The sequence below is a fragment of the Eumetopias jubatus genome, unplaced genomic scaffold (assembly GCF_037043125.1).
Source record: "Eumetopias jubatus isolate StellerSeaLion01/CBP00866 unplaced genomic scaffold, mEumJub1_p1.0 scaffold_12, whole genome shotgun sequence".
Classification (NCBI taxonomy): Eukaryota; Metazoa; Chordata; class Mammalia; order Carnivora; family Otariidae; genus Eumetopias; species Eumetopias jubatus.
Genome location: NW_028274818.1, coordinates 102,641,474 through 102,660,216, shown reverse-complemented (window position 1 = coordinate 102,660,216; position 18,743 = coordinate 102,641,474). Strand labels below are relative to the sequence as shown.

Below are 18,743 nucleotides of genomic sequence, written 5' to 3'. Positions count from 1 at the left end.
TGGAGTCTGAAGACCTACGTATTCCAATTCTTTTTTTAAAGATTTTATTTGAGTGAAAGAACACAAATGCCAGAGGGAGAGGGACAAGCAGACTCCCCGCTGAGCACAGATCCCAAAGTGGGGCCCAGTTCCAGGACCCCTGAGATCATGACCTGAGCCGAGGTCCGACACTTCACCGACTGAGCCACCCACGTGCCCCCTGGGTGTCCAGTTCTGACGCTGCCTCTCGTGCATCTGGCCAAGAGCTTATTAATGACACCAAGCAGAAGTGTGTTGGATGGGGGAGCGAGTGCTGGAACAGATAACAGGATGCCAGGCTGCAAGTTTATGTTCTACACGTTTACTAGGTTTTCAGAAGAGGATGTTTGGGTAGGAAATGTCTAGCAATTTCAGGCAATTTTTAAGGGGCTGCCAATACCTTAGGTTGAATGACGGTCTTCAGGGTATTGTTGTTTGAGAAAAGGGAACAGTTAGGTGTCATCATTGAGAAGGGAGTGGGAGATACAGAGAGACCCCCCTTCCCCCCAAAAAAAAAGCCATGATGGGGAGAAAATCATTCAGTAATGCCCTTGTTAATTGGCTTGTGGGTGGGGAAAATCAGGACTTGACCCACAAAGGTGTGCATAACTTGGTTGTCTCAGGAAGCCTCACGTATAAGAATTCTGATTTACTTCATTCAGTTACTCGCTCCCCACACTTCTATTGAGCACTCCATGAGACAGCCCTGTGTTAGCCAAAGTTACTTGTATTAGAATACTCTGTCCTTCAATTAGATGTCCCTTACAGGTTTACCAAACGAATTTATAAACACAGAGAGGTCTGGAAACTTGCCCGGGTCACCCAGCAAGTAAGTGGTAGAGCTGGGATTTGAACCCCAGCAGTGTGACTCCCACAATCCACCAATCCCTGCCCCATAGTGCTGTGCTGCTCCATGGAGAAGCTGTGTGTGACCCAGACCCGCTGGGAGGGAGGCCCAGTGCGGCTCTCTCCGTGCCAGAGCTGTGCTCCTGGTACGTGTGCATGCGTGCATGTATAATAAGGCATATAATAGTTTTAAATATAGTTGCCCCTTATTGTTTTCAAGTTCTATGTTTGTGAATCCACCTGTTCACTAACACTTGTAACCCCAAGATGAGTACTCATGGTGCTTTTGTGGTCATTTGCAGACATGCACAGACTGGTGAAAAATTCAAGTTGCCTAATGCAGTGTTTCCAGCTGAGTTCAAACAAGGCAGTGCTCTGCCTTCCTGTCCAGCTCAAACGTGTCGATTTAATGGCAGGTTTTTTGCATTTTTTGCTTTTCCTTGATGATTTTGCCATTTTTTAAATGGCCCTGAAGCATAGTACTCGAAGTACTGTCTAGTGTCCTAAACACAAGAAGGCCGGATGTGCCTTAGATAAGCTTTGTTCAGGCATGAGTTACAGTGCCCTTGGCTGCAACTTCGTCTTTAATGAATCAATACATATTAATGCAAGTGTTTTTAAATTTTTATTTCTTAAGGTTTTATTTTAAGTAATCTCTACACCCAACATAGGGCTTGAACTCATAACCCCTAGATCAAGGGTCACACGCTCAGGGCGCCTGGGTGACTCAGACAGTTGGTTAAGCTTCTGACTCTGGATTTCAGCCGAGGTCATGATCTCAGGGTTGTGGGATTGAGCCTCTGGCGTGGAGCCTGCTTGAGATTCTCCCTCTCCCTCTGCCGCCCCTCCCAATAAAATAGAATAAACTTAAAAAAAAAAAAGTCACATGCTTCCCCAGCTGAACCAGCCAGGTGGTTGATGTGACGGGGGGGGGGGGGGGGGCTGTCACAGAAACACCCCCGTTTCCCCAGGCAGCAGTGGTTCAGTATTCACTAATCAACACTCAGTGTCCACAGTGACTTTAGGGAACATAACTACTATGAATAATGAGAACCAGTGCGTGTTTGGAGAGTGAGGGAACGTGCATGAGCAAGCCTGGCCTTCTGGAGAGGAGCGTTTCCTAAAGCAAGGATTGTGCCTCACTGCTGTGTTCCCTGTGTGAACAGTACTTTATCTCACCTGGGGGATCAGGAGCTGAACTCTTCAGTCCCACTTTGAATGCAGGATCAGAGAAGTCACATGGAAGGGAACCAGCACTCCCCACCTATCCTTCACGTCTTCCCTACTATGTTCATCTCCCACCATCTAAAAGGTGCTTTTCTAAAAGGTGTCCTTTCTCGGCCCTCCCCCACAGCAGGTAACCGTCTCCCAGAGCAGAGGGAAAGCAGAGATTCAGACTGAGTCCTCATGCCCCACTTCATCCCCCGGCCCGGCTTGCCCTCCAGGTACAATGGAGAGCAACCAACCAGCAAGCAGCTCCATGTGCAACAACAGCAAAGCCCCGGCTCCAGGCTCTCCTGCAGACCACCACCCCATTTATCTCCTCCCTTCTCAGCCCAGCTTCCAGAGAGTTCTCTGTTTGCTTCCACCTTTCCCAAGTTTTCATCCCCATTATGCCACTGAAAGCCTTCAGTATTGCCACATCCAGCCCCTGGGGGCATCTGTATCATTTAGAAGCCAAAACCTCTAGCACCCTGACAGTACTGCCTCCTGCCTTTCTTTCCGCCTTTCCCTGGCTTGCTTCTTTGTTCAAATCCTAAATGTTAGGGTGACCCAGTGCACTGCCTTTTATGGTCAACACTCAGGCCCCAGGAGATCTTAATCTGACCCGTGGCTTTAAATACCACCCTGACTGCTGTCTTCTGAGTTTGTGGCTGTCTTCTGAGTTTGTGGCTTCAGCTTCCCTTTGGAGCCTCCGCCTCAGCCTGGGTCGGTGCCCCACTTCCCTCACTCCTGCTCTGCTCCTTCCTGTGCCGTCAGGCCTCGGCTTTCCACCCACCCTGTTCTGTTGCCTTGTCTTCCTAGCATCCATCCTTCGTTTACTGGTCAGCAGCCCCCTGCCACACCAGCAGCCCTCACATCCCCCACTCAACTGAGCACAACCGGAGAGCGAGGACCTGCCTGTCCAGTTCTTTGCTGTACCTCTAGTGCCAGCACAGGGCCTGGGACATCACAGGTGCTCAGTGATGTCCCGTAAGGTGACTGAACAAATCTCAGTGCCTGAAAGCAAGCAGGGAAGTTGTTCATACCTGAAAAACGGCCTCTGTGGCAGGAAGAGCCTGAGCAGGTGCACACAGTTGTGTGTGCTGGAGACGCAGATGTGATGCCCCAGACAACAGTAGAGTCCACTTCAGACATCCAGACTGCCTGGCCCGGCCTGGAGGCCGACTCCTCACAGCTCAGGCATTTCAGACACCACCCCCCCACCCCGCCTCCGCAGCTTCTGCCGCAGGTCCCCCCTTCCATACCTTCAGAAACACTGGTTTGGAACCTGTCGAGGACTGTTACTACTTCAAGTTTCCTTTCTTTTTTTCCGACATGTATCTTTTGGAAAAAGCCAGTTATTCAGTTGAGTTAGATGAGTTAACGTTTTGTTGACTTTCGGAAATAGGAATATAACTCAGTCCGTCTCCAGGCTGCCTGGAAGGAGAGTGGAGAGAGCAGCATTTCCTTCGGTGGTGTTTCTGGAAACAGGTGCGCCTTCTCCCCTGTGGAAGCTCATTGATGTCTACTGTTTGGCACATACTTGACTACAGTGAGCTACAGTTACCATATTTTAATATATTTCTGTAAAGAGAACATTGTGGGGCAGGTCCTGAGGCAGTTTTCAGTTTTCTTATTCCACAGAATATAGCAAATGTTTGTTGAACAGGACCAAAAGCTTAATCTGAAGGGTTCCTAAGTGTACTTGGCTCAGCAGTGGGGATGATGGTGAGCGAGATGCAGGCCTTGGCTTGAAGGATCTCCAGATCTGATAAAGAGACACAGACAAGAGAAGAAAGGTCAGTGCAGTGGCGTGTACCACAGGGTGTCATGTGACCCAGGTCTCCGGGATGCGGGCAGGGCTGAACTGAGCTCCTAGGTAGCTCACAGCAGTTTTAAGAAAGCAAGCCGAGATTAGTAAGTAGATGCCCTGTCATGGCCTGAGTCACTAGGTTAAGGGGACTGGAGTTGATCTAAGGCCACAGGGATAACTGAAGGGTTGGAGAGACAGGAATTTTTCCACTTTGCAGTGTGGAGATTAGATGGGAAGGGGACAGGTGGAAGGCTCCTGCAGGAATGCAGAGCAGAGGTGATGAGGGCCTGAGTTAGTGTGAGACCAGTGGGACCAGGGAGAAACGGGAGAGTTCACAGGACTGGATGGGGACGGGAGGAATCAGAAATGACAGCAGGTCTGTAATGTCACCAGCTGGGTGGCTGGTGGAACTCCTTGAGACAGGTGACCCAGGAGGTAGGGCAGGCAGGTGAGGAAAGAGGAGGAATTCAGCTGTAAGCGTTGGGGGGTGGGGGGAAGTGAGGGCGGGCCTTGGGTCACGCCCTGCCAGGCTGGGGGTGATCTGGGCTGGAGGTGACCATTTGGAGTCAACAGACTCCTTGAAACAAGGGGAGTGGGTGGGACCCATCAGGAGGGAAGTGGGGAAACACCCACATCTAGGGGACAGACAGCAGAGGGAGAGCCTGCACAGGTTAAAAAAAGGTGAGAACGGGGCGCCTGGGTGGCTCAGTTGTTAAGCGTCTGCCTTCAGCCCAGGTCATGATCCCAGGATCCAGGGATCGAGCCCTGCATCGGGCTTCTTGCTTGGCAGGAGGCCTGCTTCTCCCTCCCCCACTTCCCCTGCTTGTGTTCCCTCTCTCGCTGTGTCTCTGTCAAATAAAATCTTTAAAAAAAAAAAAAAGGTGAGGGCACCAGAACAAGGAGAGAGTTGTTTCTAGAAGGGAGGAAGGCACGGCTGAAATCTGTCCTGGAGTTCGCATCACAGTGGCAGTGGGCTGCAGAGCGCCGGGAAGGAAGTTGTGATGACAGCTCTCTTGGGAAGTGTGGCGAGCAGTGGGGGAAGGTGGTAGCAGGAGAGGTCAGAAGGGGTCAGGCTGAGTGGGAAGGGAGGGGGGCGGGGAGCTGGTATCAGCACAGGCTGGGAAGCAGGGTGGTACAGGCTGAGAACTGGTTGAGAAAGGGTCAGGAAGTGGGAGGTGCAAACTTCAGATCTAAAGGGTAGTGACAAGGCCTAGCCATGGGAGTCAATAGCCAAGGAGACAGAACTGTCAGGGGACTGGATACATTGTCCAGAGCAGCCGAGCGGCCATCTGGGTGAGAAGACCCAGGGAAGAGGAAAGCAGGGGCCGCGGTCCTCACGGAATGAGGGTGTGCATGGATGGGGAAGACCAGAACGTGATCAGCCCCTGGGATGTGCCTCGGAGACTTGGTCTTTTTCAAGCTGAGACCCGAGGAGAAGGAGCAACTTGCCATGGCCAAACTACTCGGGAAAATCACAGCCCCGACTCTCCCCTGGACGGGCCAGCTGCGTGGCTGGCACCCACGGGCCTTGCCCTGACCCTCCTCCTCTGGGTAGCTGTGCACCTGAGGGGCCCTCCAACTATTAGTATTCCAACTGTTCCTCTCTGTTCAGCATCTGTTCAGCATGGTGCTGGCACCTTCCTTAATCTTCTAGGGGCCGGGGAGAAAGCCATTTTCTGTGTTTGGTTAGGAAACCAGCACGGAAAAGCACTGGTGGTGATGACTTAGGTTTTGCTTCTGTCTGGGCATGCTGGGTAGGTGTGCTAGGGGGTGGGAGCACCATCACTGGCTTTCTAAAGGATGTGCAGTCAGACTCCAAGGGTGAAAATTTAAGCAAGTGACTCTTGTGGAAAGAATGGTCATCTATGATGCAATGACTCTAGTTTACAAAGTGTTTCTTCTTCCTGTTTTCCAGATCATTTTACAAAGAGCTGTTGGTTTTTGAGGGTTCTGCCCCCTGAAATTCAGATGATCCCTTCCTATAGCCATCTGTAATGTGTGTGCATGTGTGTTGGGTGGAGGGTCAGTAATCAGACCCTGGGATTTTCCTAGGCTGTGGTCTGTTTTTAAGTGTCTTCCTGAATTTAAAACGTGTCACTCCAGCTCTCAGCAGTGCCCTCTAAAATACGTCTTGAGAGAAAAAATGGATTTGGCCTGACATCCGTTCACTTCTCTTCTTACAGTCGTCAGAAAACTTGGGACTGGTTGACATGAGTGGAATTTTTCTTTCATTTGGATAAATGTGTCACTGTCGGATAGTGTTGTGACAGATGGAAAAATCCTATGTAGGGCACGCAGGAAGGACTGTGAGGGGCCGTTTGGCACAGGGCCTTGATATGAACGTATCTCGCCTCTTAGTTAATTATTTGTATGCACTTCCTGAAAAGAATGTTCCTGTTTGAATAGCTCAGTAGAACAGCTCGGTGGACGCCCACCAGGGGCCAAGCGAGCTGCACCCGGGTTAGAAACCCCTGTGTCTGGCTGGGCCTGGGGGCGGGTGGGGCGGGTGGGGCGGGGGTCGGCTACAGTCAGGGCGACCACCTGACCAGTTCCTGTGCGCTGTGCGCAGCGCCACGGTCCACCCTGGCAAACGGGTGTGGCTGCCGGAACCCTTCCCAAACGGTGCCCCTTTCCCCACTCTAGCCACCTCACCCCGCCGGGCCTGTCGGCAATGGGATACCTGTTCCCTCTCCCCACCCCTCCACACGGCCCATGGCCAAGCCTGGGCATTCTTTGGGGCTCACCCTGGGGACTCTGTGCTCTCTTTGGGTAGTGAGACCCACACACGGGTCAAGCAGGGCTCACCCTACCCTGGACCTGTCGTCCAGACCCAGGGACCAGAGAAAGTGCAGCCGCATCGTTCGCCAGCGCTGCTGAGGGAGAAGGAAGGGGGTGGTGAGAGCGAGGGATGCCCAGGCTTCCGGCCCCCTTCGCCGCCGAGCCGACCCGTGTTCACTGTGGCCCACGGCGCGCCCGGGGAACGGGAGAGATGCGCACCTTTTGCCGGTTTCCGCTCCCCGGCTTCCGGCCCGGGTGGTCCTGACTAGTAGGTCCACGCCGCCGGGGTCCCCCAGGAGGGGCAGCGAGGCCCCCCCCTTTCCTTTCCCTCCCCTCCTCTCCCCTCCCCTCTCCTCCTCTCCCCTCCCGGCCTGCCAAGTCACGTGGCCCGTGGCGCGCCCCCCCCCCATGGGCCAACCACGTGATGGCGGCGCGCCGTTGCCTTGGCAGCGGCTGCGGTAGCCCGCGGGGGCGGGGCAGCCGGCGGGGGCGGGGCTGGGGGGGACCCTGCAGGACGCACGGAAGGAGGGAGGGGGCCGTGCTCAGCGCCCAGGCCTGGCCACGGGGCCACAGGGCAACACAGCCACGCCGCCTGCCGCAAGCCCGAGCCGGAGCGGAGCCGGGCGGGCAGGCAGAGCAGCTCGGTGAGTGCTCGCCGTGGGGGGTTGGCGGGGTGCTGGGGGGGGTACCCCGCCCTGCTGGGGGACCGACTGGAATTGCACCGGGAGACTCGACGGGGGGAGGGGATGGGCTTTCTCCTGGGCAGGCTTGGGATGGGGTGGCTTCGGGGTTGGAGGGTGGCCAGGTGGCCCCAACCCCATAAGATCCTCGGGCGGGGTGCGGCGCTGAGAAGGCCCGGAGGGAGGTCGGGGTCGGGGGCCGAATGCGGGTCCTCCGGCTCCTGAGGCTCCCTAGGGGAAGGGACAGAGATGCAGGTGGACGCCTCTGGGAAAGCCCTATGGGCGCTGCGCCCCCCCACCCCCCACGGGTGTGACAGAGACCGAGTCAGAAACAGACTCGCCATTGCTCATGCCCCAGATGTTTAAGGGAAGTTAAGACAGGCAAACCCCAAACCTACCCCCTGGATCAGACAGGCCTGCCAAGGAGAATAGCTCATCTTTAGAGAGTCACCGTTATTCAACAAGAGATTTTTTTCTCTAACCCTTATATATTTAAAAAAACAACAACAAAAATCGCCTGCAAAGTTTAGCCAGGAGAGCACCTTTTGGAGCCTCTGCCACCTGACAAATGTCTGGTTCCATCTTGCCCCACCCCACCCCCTGCCCCATCCGGGAGTGTGAGGACCAGACTCTGCCTCTCCCCCGGGTAGGGGGAGGAAGCCCGGCACAAGGTAGGACATTGGGGCTGGGACCGTTAGGATGGATATGAATCCGGTTAGGGCTGCTCCCTGAGCAGGAAGTGGCCTCTCTATCTCCAGGACCCACAGGCCTGCCTCAAGACCTGGCTCCAAGCAGATGCACAGCCCCGCTTCCTTCCACTCCCTGCCACCCTGAGGACATGTGCAGGGCTGAGGCTGCCTGGGCACTACCCAGAGGCCACTGTCCGCCCTCACTGCCCACAAAGCCCTCCATCTCCACTTTCCAACTCAAGCCCAGCCCATGCCCATGGATGGCCCCTGGGCTTCCCCCTTCTTCAGCCCACACATGCCTGTACCCCTTTGGAGGCCCCCAGGTCCTCCTGCCCCTCCCGGTCAGCCAACTGTTTCAGTGGGCACCCGGCCAGACCGACCCCAAGCTGCTCCCCTTACTAGTTCCTTCAGAGTGCCTGCGGCCCGGCGCCTCCAGAGTCCAGCACAGTCCTACCTCCTGGGCTGCCTCCGGTTCCACACACCCCCCGTATCCAGCCTTCCCCCCACATTTCCCTGATCCCTTCTGCAGCTAGCCTTCCTGCCATGTCCCCTTGCCTCTCAGAACCCTCCCATGCGGGCACCATCTGGTCTTTGAGGGAGGGCCCCTCTTTGCCAGTGCTGCCTTCACTACTTATGTTCTTGCTCCCCAATAGGGACCTTCTCCCTGAGGCTGATGCAGCCTAGCCCCTCCTCTGCTCCCTTGTCCCTTGCACCCCCTCCACTAAAGCAGCAGTTAGCTTCCTGGATGAGAATCACCCCCTAATGCTGCTTCCCCACTGGGTAGAGTTCCTTGAAGGAACTCACAGGATCTTTGATGCCTAAGTACAAAATGCAGCCTGACCTTGGAGCCCACTAAGCATCTGTTGGATGGAGTTTAGAGGATGCATACTCTGAGGGGCAAAGGCTGTGCCTTTCACGCATCCACACGGCCATATGCTGTCCTCCAACCTGTCGGCTCACTTCTGTGACACGTGGGAGACGAAAAGAGAAAAAGTGAATTTTCAAATGATGCCATTCTCAATTATTTGGAGCTAACTGATGGATTAGTTAGCGGCGTTTCTCTGGATTCTCCCCGCGGGAAGGGACGTCCTGGTGATGGAAGTGCTCAAAAGCAGCGCCGCTGGCTGCAGACATGGGCGAGGGGCAGAGTGACCACGGCTCTCACGTCGACGTTCCTAGAAATGACCTAGTAATTGGTATCCCCTGGCAGAAATAGAAGTGCACAGAACTGTTCTCCAGGGTCCTGTTGGCCAGTAAAAGCTACACTTCTGCAGCCTGGCAGAGAATAGGGAGGAAGGCACCCCAAAAGAGAGAGCTCCTCCCCACCTCCCGGACCTTCCCACAGAACCCTTTTAGAGATGGACGTGGATAGATCCAATTTGGCACATTCCCCCAGCCACTGACCCTGGTAAACAGCCCCCACCCCCACCGCCCCAGCCATGCTCCCTGGGACCTAGGAACACTGATCTGTTCTTAATAGCCTTAAGTAGGCTTTCGGTGGGGCCTATGCGGGCCTGAACGTACAAGTTAATATCTGATGCCAAGTGAGCTGTGAGGTGCCTGTGCCCTTGAAGTCTGCCCTACAGATTAATTAGAGCCGCGCCCGGCGTGCTGCTGCATGGGCCGGCCCCTCGGGCTGCATGAGACCGCCAATCCCCTATTTGGATTAGTGGAGATTTGGGTTTAAATTCACAAATCTTGACAGATTGGCCCTTCTGATCTTCATGCCGTGTTCTTGTCAAACTAGATATCTACCTGGGAGGACTGTAGACACGTCTGGCCTCCGTTGCTCTGTGGAAGGTGCTCATGTCGGTGGATTCAGTTTTTCCTTTTGCTCACGGTTTCCATCAGAGCCTGGATGTGGCTTTCCTTTAGTTCCAGAAACCAAGTATTTCTGGAGGTGAACTGCGCCGATTAAAATTCAAGTTGGATTTGAGAAATGAGCCCCAGCTTGGAAATGTGTTTTTTCATGGTTGGCGCCTGGGCATTGAAAAGCGGTTTTGAGTCTTCGGTTCCGTTATTTTGTTTCCGAGTCCTGTAAGGGTAAGGGTAGGGAATGTCCCCATTGGAAGATGCACAGGGTCAGAAAGTTCAGATGTCATCTTCAGGATCACACCCTAGAAGCAAATCCAGGCTTAGTGACTAGGTCCTAGGATCTTTATACATGCTGTAGCTCCCCACTCCTTGAAAATAGGAACAAATTGGAGGATTTCTTAGGTGCTTTTGGCTAACCTTAGAGTTCCATTCACCCAACAAGCCACACTTGCTTGGAGCCTTTTTGATGTAGGGATGGAAGGCTGGATCATTAGCTTTGTGGAGGCACAATGGATGCTGGCGGTGATGGTGGCGGGGGGTTCCTGGAAATGCACTCCTGACCCTCCTCCCTAACAGGGGGTCCCCACAATCCTGTGTAGGGATCGGGGCCCCACACTCAACACTACACCTGGTGTACAGCAGGTCCCAGAGAAGGTTAACTTGCCTGGCTTCTGGCTTTTCCAGGTCTTGGGAACCCTCTGGGATGCCTGAGAGTGTCTCTCTCCTGCCCCCAGCCTGGCTCCCACCATGAGCGCCGAGCTCAACGTGCCTGTGGACCCCTCCACTCCTGCCTGCTCTGAACCAGGCCACAAGGGCATGGATTACCGAGACTGGGTCCGCCGCAGCTACCTGGAGCTGGTTACCTCCAACCACCACTCCGTGCAGGCCCTGTCCTGGAGGAAACTCTACCTGAGCAGAGCCAAGCTGAAGGCCTCCAGCCGGACCTCTGCCCTCCTCTCAGGCTTCGCCATGGTGAGTGCAGACACGTGGTGGGGCCCTCGGCCTGCAAAGCAGGCTTCTGCTGTCGAGATCCTGTGACGCTTCAGGGAGCAAAGCGCTCCCTCTGGGCCCTACTGGCGGTCAGGACAGACCCTTAGGAAGTCTCCCCACGTCTCAGCTCCTCTGAGGGGCCTGCTCCGTCAACTGGAGGGTTTGTCTGGGGGATGCAGGGGAGTCCCCAAGCCCCGGAGGCCACAGAAAGCCCCCTTCTTTTTTTTTTTTTTTTAAGATTTTATTTATTTATTTATTTGAGAGAGAGAGAATGAGCAGGGGGGAGAGGCAGAGGGAGAAACAGACTCCCCGCTGAGCAAGGAGCCCAATGTGGAACTCGATCCCAGGACCCTGGGACCATGACCCGTGCCGAGGGCAGACACCTAACGACTGAGTCACCCAGGTGTCCCAGAAAGCCCCCTTCTGACATTCCCACAAAGCAGTTACCTGGCAGGGAAGTCAAGAGCAATTGAAACAGCTTCAGTGTACAGGGGGGAAAGTTCCATGTCTGCCTCATCCTGAGCACCACCCAAGAGTGGAAATCTGAAGGATTTGAGCAGGACTGGGATTGATTGGGGTTTGCTCAGGTTAACCCAGCTTGAGACGCAGATTGCCCCCCCCTCCCCAGATGTGGCCTCTTGGTGACGTAGCAGCCTCTGGCCTGACTCCTGGCTGCCACGCAGGCTGCAGCTTTCCTCTGAGTCCTTCCCCAGGACAAGAGTTGGTCTTGGGCAGAACCACATGCCCTGAGAAGGGCCATGTCACCTGTTGACTCCAAGGCCCCTGACCCACATCCCTTCAGGGAATTGTCCCAAAGGGTGAAGATGCCAGGATTCAGAGTGACCACCCCTCTTTCTCTGTTGTATGCCCAGAGGTCCTCTTGAGTGGAAATACTTTTTTTCTTTTTTCTTTTTTTTAAGATTTATTTATTTATTTGAGAGAGACACAGCACAAGCAGAGGGAGAGGGAGAAGCAGGCTCCCCACTGAGCAGGGAGCCCAACGTAGGGCTCAATCCCAGGACCACAGGATCATGACCTGAGCCTAAGGCAGATGCCCAACCGACTGAGCCACCCAGGCGCCCCAATTTTTTCCTTTAATGTAAAAAACAATTGTTATTTTTCCAAAGCCCAGAGCTTCCATTGTCAGATCAGCAGTACAGAAAATAAGTTGTCAGAGTGAGCCACTGTGGCCAGTCCTGTGGCAGGAGCTTGCTCGCTCGTTGATACAAGCCACCCTTGGAAAACCGAGAGCCTGCGTAGTCTGGGCGTGACGGAGGTCACCAAGCTTAGAGGCAGTAAGTTTGGGTTTAGATCTGTAGTTTAAAGCAAAGGTTTAGTTCAGTGTTGTGTGTATTGATTTACTTATTTTTAACATAACTTCATAAGGGTACAATCATATGGGGCACAACCTTGGCTTATAGTGATTTTCTTCTTGTGGTTTCCGTCACATACAAAAGACAGAATGCTTTCTCAAGCTTAATTTGAAGGGTATGTATGAGAAGTATAAATGTCACTATGAAAATGAAAGCTTGTTTTCTCCACCACGGAATTATAGGATTGCATTAGGTTTGTCTGGCCTGCTCTTATTATTATTTTTGTGACTCTGGAAAACAAACCGTGGGGAGTATCGTGTGACCTGGTGCAGTATGCCGGTTTCCTTTGTGTGGGGGGGCCTGGGTCTCAGAAGTCAGTTCCTGTCTGCAGTGTCTGTTTAGACCCTGGCCTTCCAAACACTAGGATCTGCAGACTTAGAGAAGCTTCACTCTTTCCCCAGCCCACAAAAGGGCTCACCCACATTGAAGCCTCCAACACTACTCATTTAAAATTGGAAAACGGGCCCTGTTCATCAGATTATAAAACATAGAGCGGTTTCTGGAGGACTAGCGTGAGATCGAGGGGCAGCCCGCAGGGGCATGAAATGGTCATAGAATGAAAATAGTGACCACAGAGAGACAGGCATGGGAGAGCCCGGATGTGCCCCACAGGGTGCCATCTGTCCCTAGCTTGGCGATGGCGGTCACTCTTGCCAGTAAGAATTCCTTTCTTCAGCATTTACGGAGTGTCTCCTCTACCTGCACGTGCTCCCTTACACAGTCTGGGATACATTTCAGCAGCCGTACAGTGCCCTCGCCTTGCCTTCTAGAAGATTCCTCTCAGGGAGGCTGTTACAGCCTAATACGCACCAGAGATTCAGCCGAAATGGGGGTGGGGTGGGGCAGGGGAGCACTGGAAAGCAGTAGAAAGAGTGTGGCGCGGAGAGCAGGGGTGGGGACAACAGCAGCGTGCACACTTGACCAGCATAACCCGCTGCTGGTAGACCAGGTCATGATTCATCAGACAGTGGCTCAGCGCCGGAGAAGGCAGACCCACGCGGACACCGTGGCTGACTGAGGGGCAGGGCTAAGTGGAAACGAAAACAGGCAGTTTGCTAGGTGGAGTCCCTCCCTTCATGTTAGGTATCCCCTAATTAGAATTGCAAAGCTGTTTTTTTGTCCAACATCAAGCACTTATGCCCAGCCTGGAGCCTGTTTCTTCATATTTATCCTTCTGCAAACACACAGAACCAGTGATCCGAGGCCCCTTCATAAAATCTTTGCATAAACACATTGAAAAATGGCCTTTTGGCCTCTTTCTCTCCTGAAGGCTGAACAAAACTTTCTTACTGTAGGCCTTTTACTTATGTTTGTTTCTTACCTCAGCGCCCGCTGTGGTTTACAACCTCCTTTTGTTGAACCATGTCCTTTGTGGTAACAAGAGCCTGCCCAGGCCACAGGAGCACTGAGAAAAGACCATCCCTCAACTTGTACGGTATGGCGACTGTCTGTATGGAGCAATGATCACTGCCGAGTTTCTGTTCAGCTGTGGTCCATCAGGACTGCCGTATCTTCTTTTTACCTACCGAATGTTCCATCTCTGCTGAGAGGATGAATTTTTCACTATAGGAGGCGGTAGTTGCTACAAGTTGTGAAATCTTTCTTGTAAAATTTTAAAAACGGGATGGCTTAGATCTAGGAAGCACACACAGTGGGTGGAAAAGCCTTCCTCTGGCTTCTTTCTGCCTTCCCTCCCCTTTCCTTGACTGGTCTGGTTTCTTACCTCTGGGTACCTGGGAGAAGGTGGTGAGCCCCGGAGTCCTTGCTGGGCCTGGACTAAACAGCCCCCTGGGGGAGGGGGTGGGAGCCAGGCCACCAGAGGGAGCCATTCTGCGTGGACTGGGTTCCGCCCTGGGGAAAGTAAGGCAGGAGAATGTTTCCTAGTCTGTAGTTTGAATGCCCTTTAGGCCTTGTGCTGAGCAGGTCCTGCCTTGCTGGCTATAGACCTTCACTACCACAGAGATAGGCTGGGGCTTCGGGTTCCCACTGGAGATCCATCCATTGATCTATCGATATTTATTTATTTATTTATTTACTTATTTACTTATTTTAAGATTTTATTTTATTTATTTGACACAGAGAGACACAGCGAGAGCAGGAACACAAGCAGGGGGAGTGGGAGAGGGAGAAGCAGGCTTCCCACTGAGCAGGGAGCCTGACGTGGGGCTCGATCCCAGGACCCTGGTATCACGACCTGAGCCGAAGGCAGTCGCCCAATGACTGAGCCACCCAGGTGCCCCTTATTTATTTATTTTTGAAGATTGATTGATTTATTTGTGAGAGAACGCGCGCACACACACGCGTTGGGGGAAGAGTGGAGGGAGAGGGAGAATCTCAAGCAGACTCCCCTGAGTGTGGAGCCTGGATGTGCGGCTCTATCTCAGGACCCTGAGATCACCACCTGAGCCAAAACCAAGAGTCAGATGCTTAACCGACTGTGCCACCCAGGCACCCCTTTTTCTTTTATTTTAAAACTAGTTTGGGGGGCTCCTGGCTGGCTCAGTAGAGCATGTGACTCTTGATCTAGGGGGCGTGAGTTAAAAGATGTTTTTAGTTAAAAAATAATAAAAACAGTTTCTGCCGAAGTTAATACATGCTCGCAGCTTACGAAGGAAGGAAGCGCCTGGAGGCTGGTAAGCAGCCCTGGTCCCCGCCCAGCGGCAGTGCCTGCAGGCCCCTCCGCTCTGAGTAACTTTCTCCAGACTGCTGTTTCTAGATTTATCCATTTCAGGCCTTACCTATTGGCCTTGTCTCTGTGTGACTGTGGGTGATGACTCAGCTCCCTGTGCAGCCCAGCCCCCCCAGCCCCCCCTCACCTCTGCCCTCATTCCTGTCACCGTTCCATGCGGGCTTCTCCCTGGGGCATCTGGACTCCTCTGCCAGATGCACCCTGCCGTCCGCGTGAGGCTGTCCGACCCAGGTGGGCGGCTCTGAGTCTGGGGGCCGCCAGGAGCCCCCGGTACTACTTTGCTCTTGTTACCCTTTGAAAGGTTAGTTTTTTATTTTTTTAAAGTATGGTATAGATTTTGTTTATTTGACAGTGAGAGAGCACAAGCAGGGGGAGTGGGAGAGGGAGAAGCAGGCCCCCCGCGGAGCAGGGAGCCCGATGCGGGGCTCGATCCCAGGACCCTGGGATCATGACCTGAGCCGAAGGCAGACGCTTAACCGACTGAGCCACCCAAGCACCCCATTTTCAATTTTTTTTTGAAAAACATCAGTTGTTTGGTGCCTAAGCCAAGCCCACAGGTTCCCGGGAAGTGTGGCCTCTGTCCTGGCTCAAAGCCTGGCACCCCAGGAAACCCCTGTGTTGGCACCGGGAAGGCCCCCGGGGTGGGGGTGGAGGTGAGGCCCTCCATTCGCCTCCCTGTGCTTTAATCCTTCGAGATCCTTCCTCAGTGAGATGTTCTTTGGCTCCTCAGAAAATAGGAGAAGCTGAAGTGTGGGAATGGTGAGGCGGGTGCCCCCTGCCCTGCGCAGGCCCAGGACAGGGGCGCCCCGACCCAGCCCCGCCCACTCTGCCCCGCAGGTGGCCATGGTGGAGGTGCAGCTGGAGACGCAGTACCAGTACCCCCGACCACTGCTCATCGCCTTCAGCGCCTGCACCACGGTGCTGGTGGCCGTGCACCTCTTCGCCCTGCTCATCAGCACGTGCATCCTGCCCAACGTGGAGGCCGTGAGCAACATCCACAACCTCAACTCCATCAGCGAGTCGCCACATGAGCGCATGCACCCCTACATCGAGCTGGCCTGGGGCTTCTCCACCGTGCTGGGCATCCTGCTCTTCCTGGCCGAGGTGGTGCTGCTCTGCTGGATCAAGTTCCTGCCCGTGGATGCGCGCCACCAGCCCGGCCCCCCGCCCGGCCCTGGCGGCCACACGGGCTGGCAGGCCGCCCTCGTGTCCACCATCATCATGGTGCCTGTGGGCCTCATCTTCGTGGTCTTCACCATCCACTTCTACCGCTCCCTGGTGCGCCACAAAACAGAGCGGCACAACCGCGAGATCGAGGAGCTGCACAAGCTCAAGGTGCAGCTGGACGGGCATGAGCGCAGCCTGCAGGTGGTGTGAGGGCGCGGTGCCCCGGGCCCAGGCCAGCGCCCCCTCCCCCCACCCCCCGCCCTGGGGCACAGCATGGAGGTGGGCCACCGCCGAGGCCGCCCCAACACTACCATGTGGTTCGAGACCAAAGTCTTACCCCCTGTCTTCACCCTGGAAAACCTGGCTGGGTGGTCCTCCCACAGAAATTGGAAATCTGTAGTAAAAAGAGAGACTCTGTTGCTAAGAGCTGAGACCAAAAAAAAAAGCCTGGGGCCTGGGGATTTCCTGCGGCAGGAGAGGGGGCTTCGAGCAGCCCCCAGGCGTCCCGGGCAGTCTCAGTGACGGGGTGGGGGGGGGCAGAGGCCGGCAGGGGAGGGCTGAGGGTTTCAGAGAACTGATGGCCCTGTGACATCCGAAGTGGGTCTCAGCGTGCCACCCTCTGTGACTAGATGGAGTGCAGGCCCACGGCTTGGCCTGGTGCTTCCCTCCCCTGCCCTGGGGGGATTAGGTGGCCAGGCTGAAGGGGGAGAGGCAGGAGCCGGGGTCCCAGGTCTGCTCAGCAGGCGTGGTGGGTGCTCAGCCGGGCATCGGACTGGTCTGGCCCTGGGGAAGACTTCCAAGGATGGAGGCCTGGCAGGGCTAGGGAGGCACGTCTGTGGGCGTCCCGTGTGAGTTGGAGGGGGTGAGGGTGTACTCTGGGGCACACTGGGCTCAAGTTCTCTCTTCCTAGCCATCCTGGAGCCCTGGTCACGTTGACACAGCAAAGCCACCAGGTTGGGGAAAGGGCCCACAGTCCAGAGGCCTCGGTCTTTGGGCTACAAAATGGCCTCTGAGCCCACGTCGGCTGCCCCTCCAGGCTGTGGCTGCCAAAGGTACTTGCCCAGAAAGCAGAGCGTGCTTCCTGTCTCCCTGCTGCCTGTGACCCCAGGAGGTGGGAGGGCGCGGCCTGGGGGACTTTCTGTCCAGACAAGGCCCGTTGGCCTGACCTGGCCAAATGCAAGTCCTGTGGAGTAGCAGCTGCAGGGAGGGCGAGACCCCCAATCCTCTCGGCCACACGCAGGGGCCCAGCTCACACATTTCCACAGCCACGTACATACATCCTACGGCTCAGCTTAGGGGCAAGCATGCCGCACCCTGAGCTGCTTTTAAAACCCATGTTTACCACATCGGCCAGTGGCAGCCTAGAGAGGGAGCTTTTCTCGTTTCCGTCCTTGGACGTCATGCTCTGATGGCATCTCTGTGGACAGCTTACCTTCTCTCTCGGGTCTGGGGTGGCTGTGCCGAGAAATCCTGGCTGGCCTAGCTGTGGCTGCTGGGGATGTGATGCACTGAGGACAGAAACCTTAACACACAACCAAAATGCTGCGGGGCTGTCTGGGAGGCGCGCCAGGAGTCGCCGTTGTAAGTCGGGACATTATGGGAGCCTGGACATCGGGTTCCGTGGAGCCAGACGAGAGCCTTCCACGGGGCGCGGTCCTGGCATTCTGCAGAGCTGTCATTGCTTGCTTGCTCTCTCTAGTGCGTGTCTCTTCTCTCCTGGAGCCTTGTCGAGAAGGCTTGTCTGGCTTTGTATGTATTTGCTTTGTGTCAGTGTCACTGAAAGACGGCCACTCCGTGTCCTGGCGGGGATGGGACGGGCTGGCTCCTCCCCACAGCTGGGAGTGGACAGCAGGCCCTTCCTCCCGCCTGAGGCTTCGGAGAGGGGCTGTGCTGGCCTCACTTCCCCATGCCATCTGGTGCCCCTGCCCCAAGTGCGCCAGACGTGCCAAGCCCCCCTGGACTGGAAAGCGCCCCCCAGCGCCGGCAGGGGGCCAGTTGTTAATGTCTGCTCCGCCTCGGACTGGCCGCTGGGTGACTCGTGACAGTGCCACGTGGGTAGCAAAGACACCACATCCCGTGTTCTTAAGGCTGATTGAAGAATTCTTGGTCTCTTTCATCTAGAGTCTTCTCCCAGCTCCCAGAGGCATGGGACAAGCGGAATTTCTGTGGAACAGAGAGGACCATGGGTCTGGGGATGGGTGGCCCGGTGGGGAGTCTCAGGGCAGCCCCAGGGCTTTGGGGGAGAAGGAGGAGTGGCTGCTATTTGGAGCTGCAGACACAACTCAGCAGGGAGGGTGGGGGAGGGGGAGGGCAGCTGCCGAACTGGAAAGGCAGTTTCTGGAGGTTTAACCTGGCTGTGAAGTGTTCCTGGCGCCCCGGCCGCTCTGGGTGAGCCTCCGCGCCCGCTGCCCAGAGCCAGCAAGGGCTCGCTCTAGTTTCCTCTGAGCAGGGCCTTCCCGGTGCTCACGACCCGAGCGCCCGCAGATACGCCGAGGCGCTTTCCAAAGTGGAGCACGGTCTCCATTTAGTACCTGGCCAGAAGTTGCAGAACTCAAGTGATTCTATTTTAGAAACTGCAAGGGCAGAGTGTATTCTGGTGTCTTCTAGGAAAGTCTTGTGAGGCGTGAATCTGAGTGCATCAGGGCTGTCGCGCACTGATTAACTCCATTGTGCGTGACACCG

The 18,743-nt window shown here is 55.1% G+C and overlaps 1 protein-coding gene across 5 annotated transcripts; it reads left to right on the top strand.

Annotated features, from left to right (window-relative positions):
* Positions 1 to 4,481: 4,481 nt before the first annotated feature.
* ORAI2 (ORAI calcium release-activated calcium modulator 2) lies at positions 4,482 to 16,487 on the top strand. 5 transcript variants are annotated; one of them, XM_088016658.1, is made up of 3 exons: positions 4,482 to 4,561; positions 10,527 to 10,814; positions 15,732 to 16,487. In XM_088016658.1, the coding sequence occupies exons 2-3, from the start codon at positions 10,590 to 10,592 to the stop codon at positions 16,269 to 16,271; spliced, it is 765 nt and encodes a 254-aa protein (XP_087872784.1). In that variant the 5' UTR covers positions 4,482 to 4,561; positions 10,527 to 10,589; the 3' UTR covers positions 16,272 to 16,487. The 5 variants fall into 5 exon arrangements, with proteins under 5 accessions (XP_087872784.1, XP_027965562.1, XP_027965563.1 ...); XM_028109761.2 differs by lacking the exon at positions 4,482 to 4,561 and adding an exon at positions 5,171 to 5,227; XM_028109762.2 differs by lacking the exon at positions 4,482 to 4,561 and adding an exon at positions 7,167 to 7,302 and having other exon boundaries at positions 10,577 to 10,814.
* The last annotated feature ends 2,256 nt before the right edge of the window (positions 16,488 to 18,743 follow it).

Bases quoted from the DNA above. Each gene is read 5' to 3' on its own strand.
- ORAI2 (XM_088016658.1), top strand. From the start codon at position 10,590: ATGAGCGCCGAGCTCAACGTGCCTGTGGACCCCTCCACTCCTGCCTGC. The intron at 10,815-15,731 runs GTGAGTGCAGAC...TCTGCCCCGCAG, and splicing joins TCCTCTCAGGCTTCGCCATG to GTGGCCATGGTGGAGGTGCA.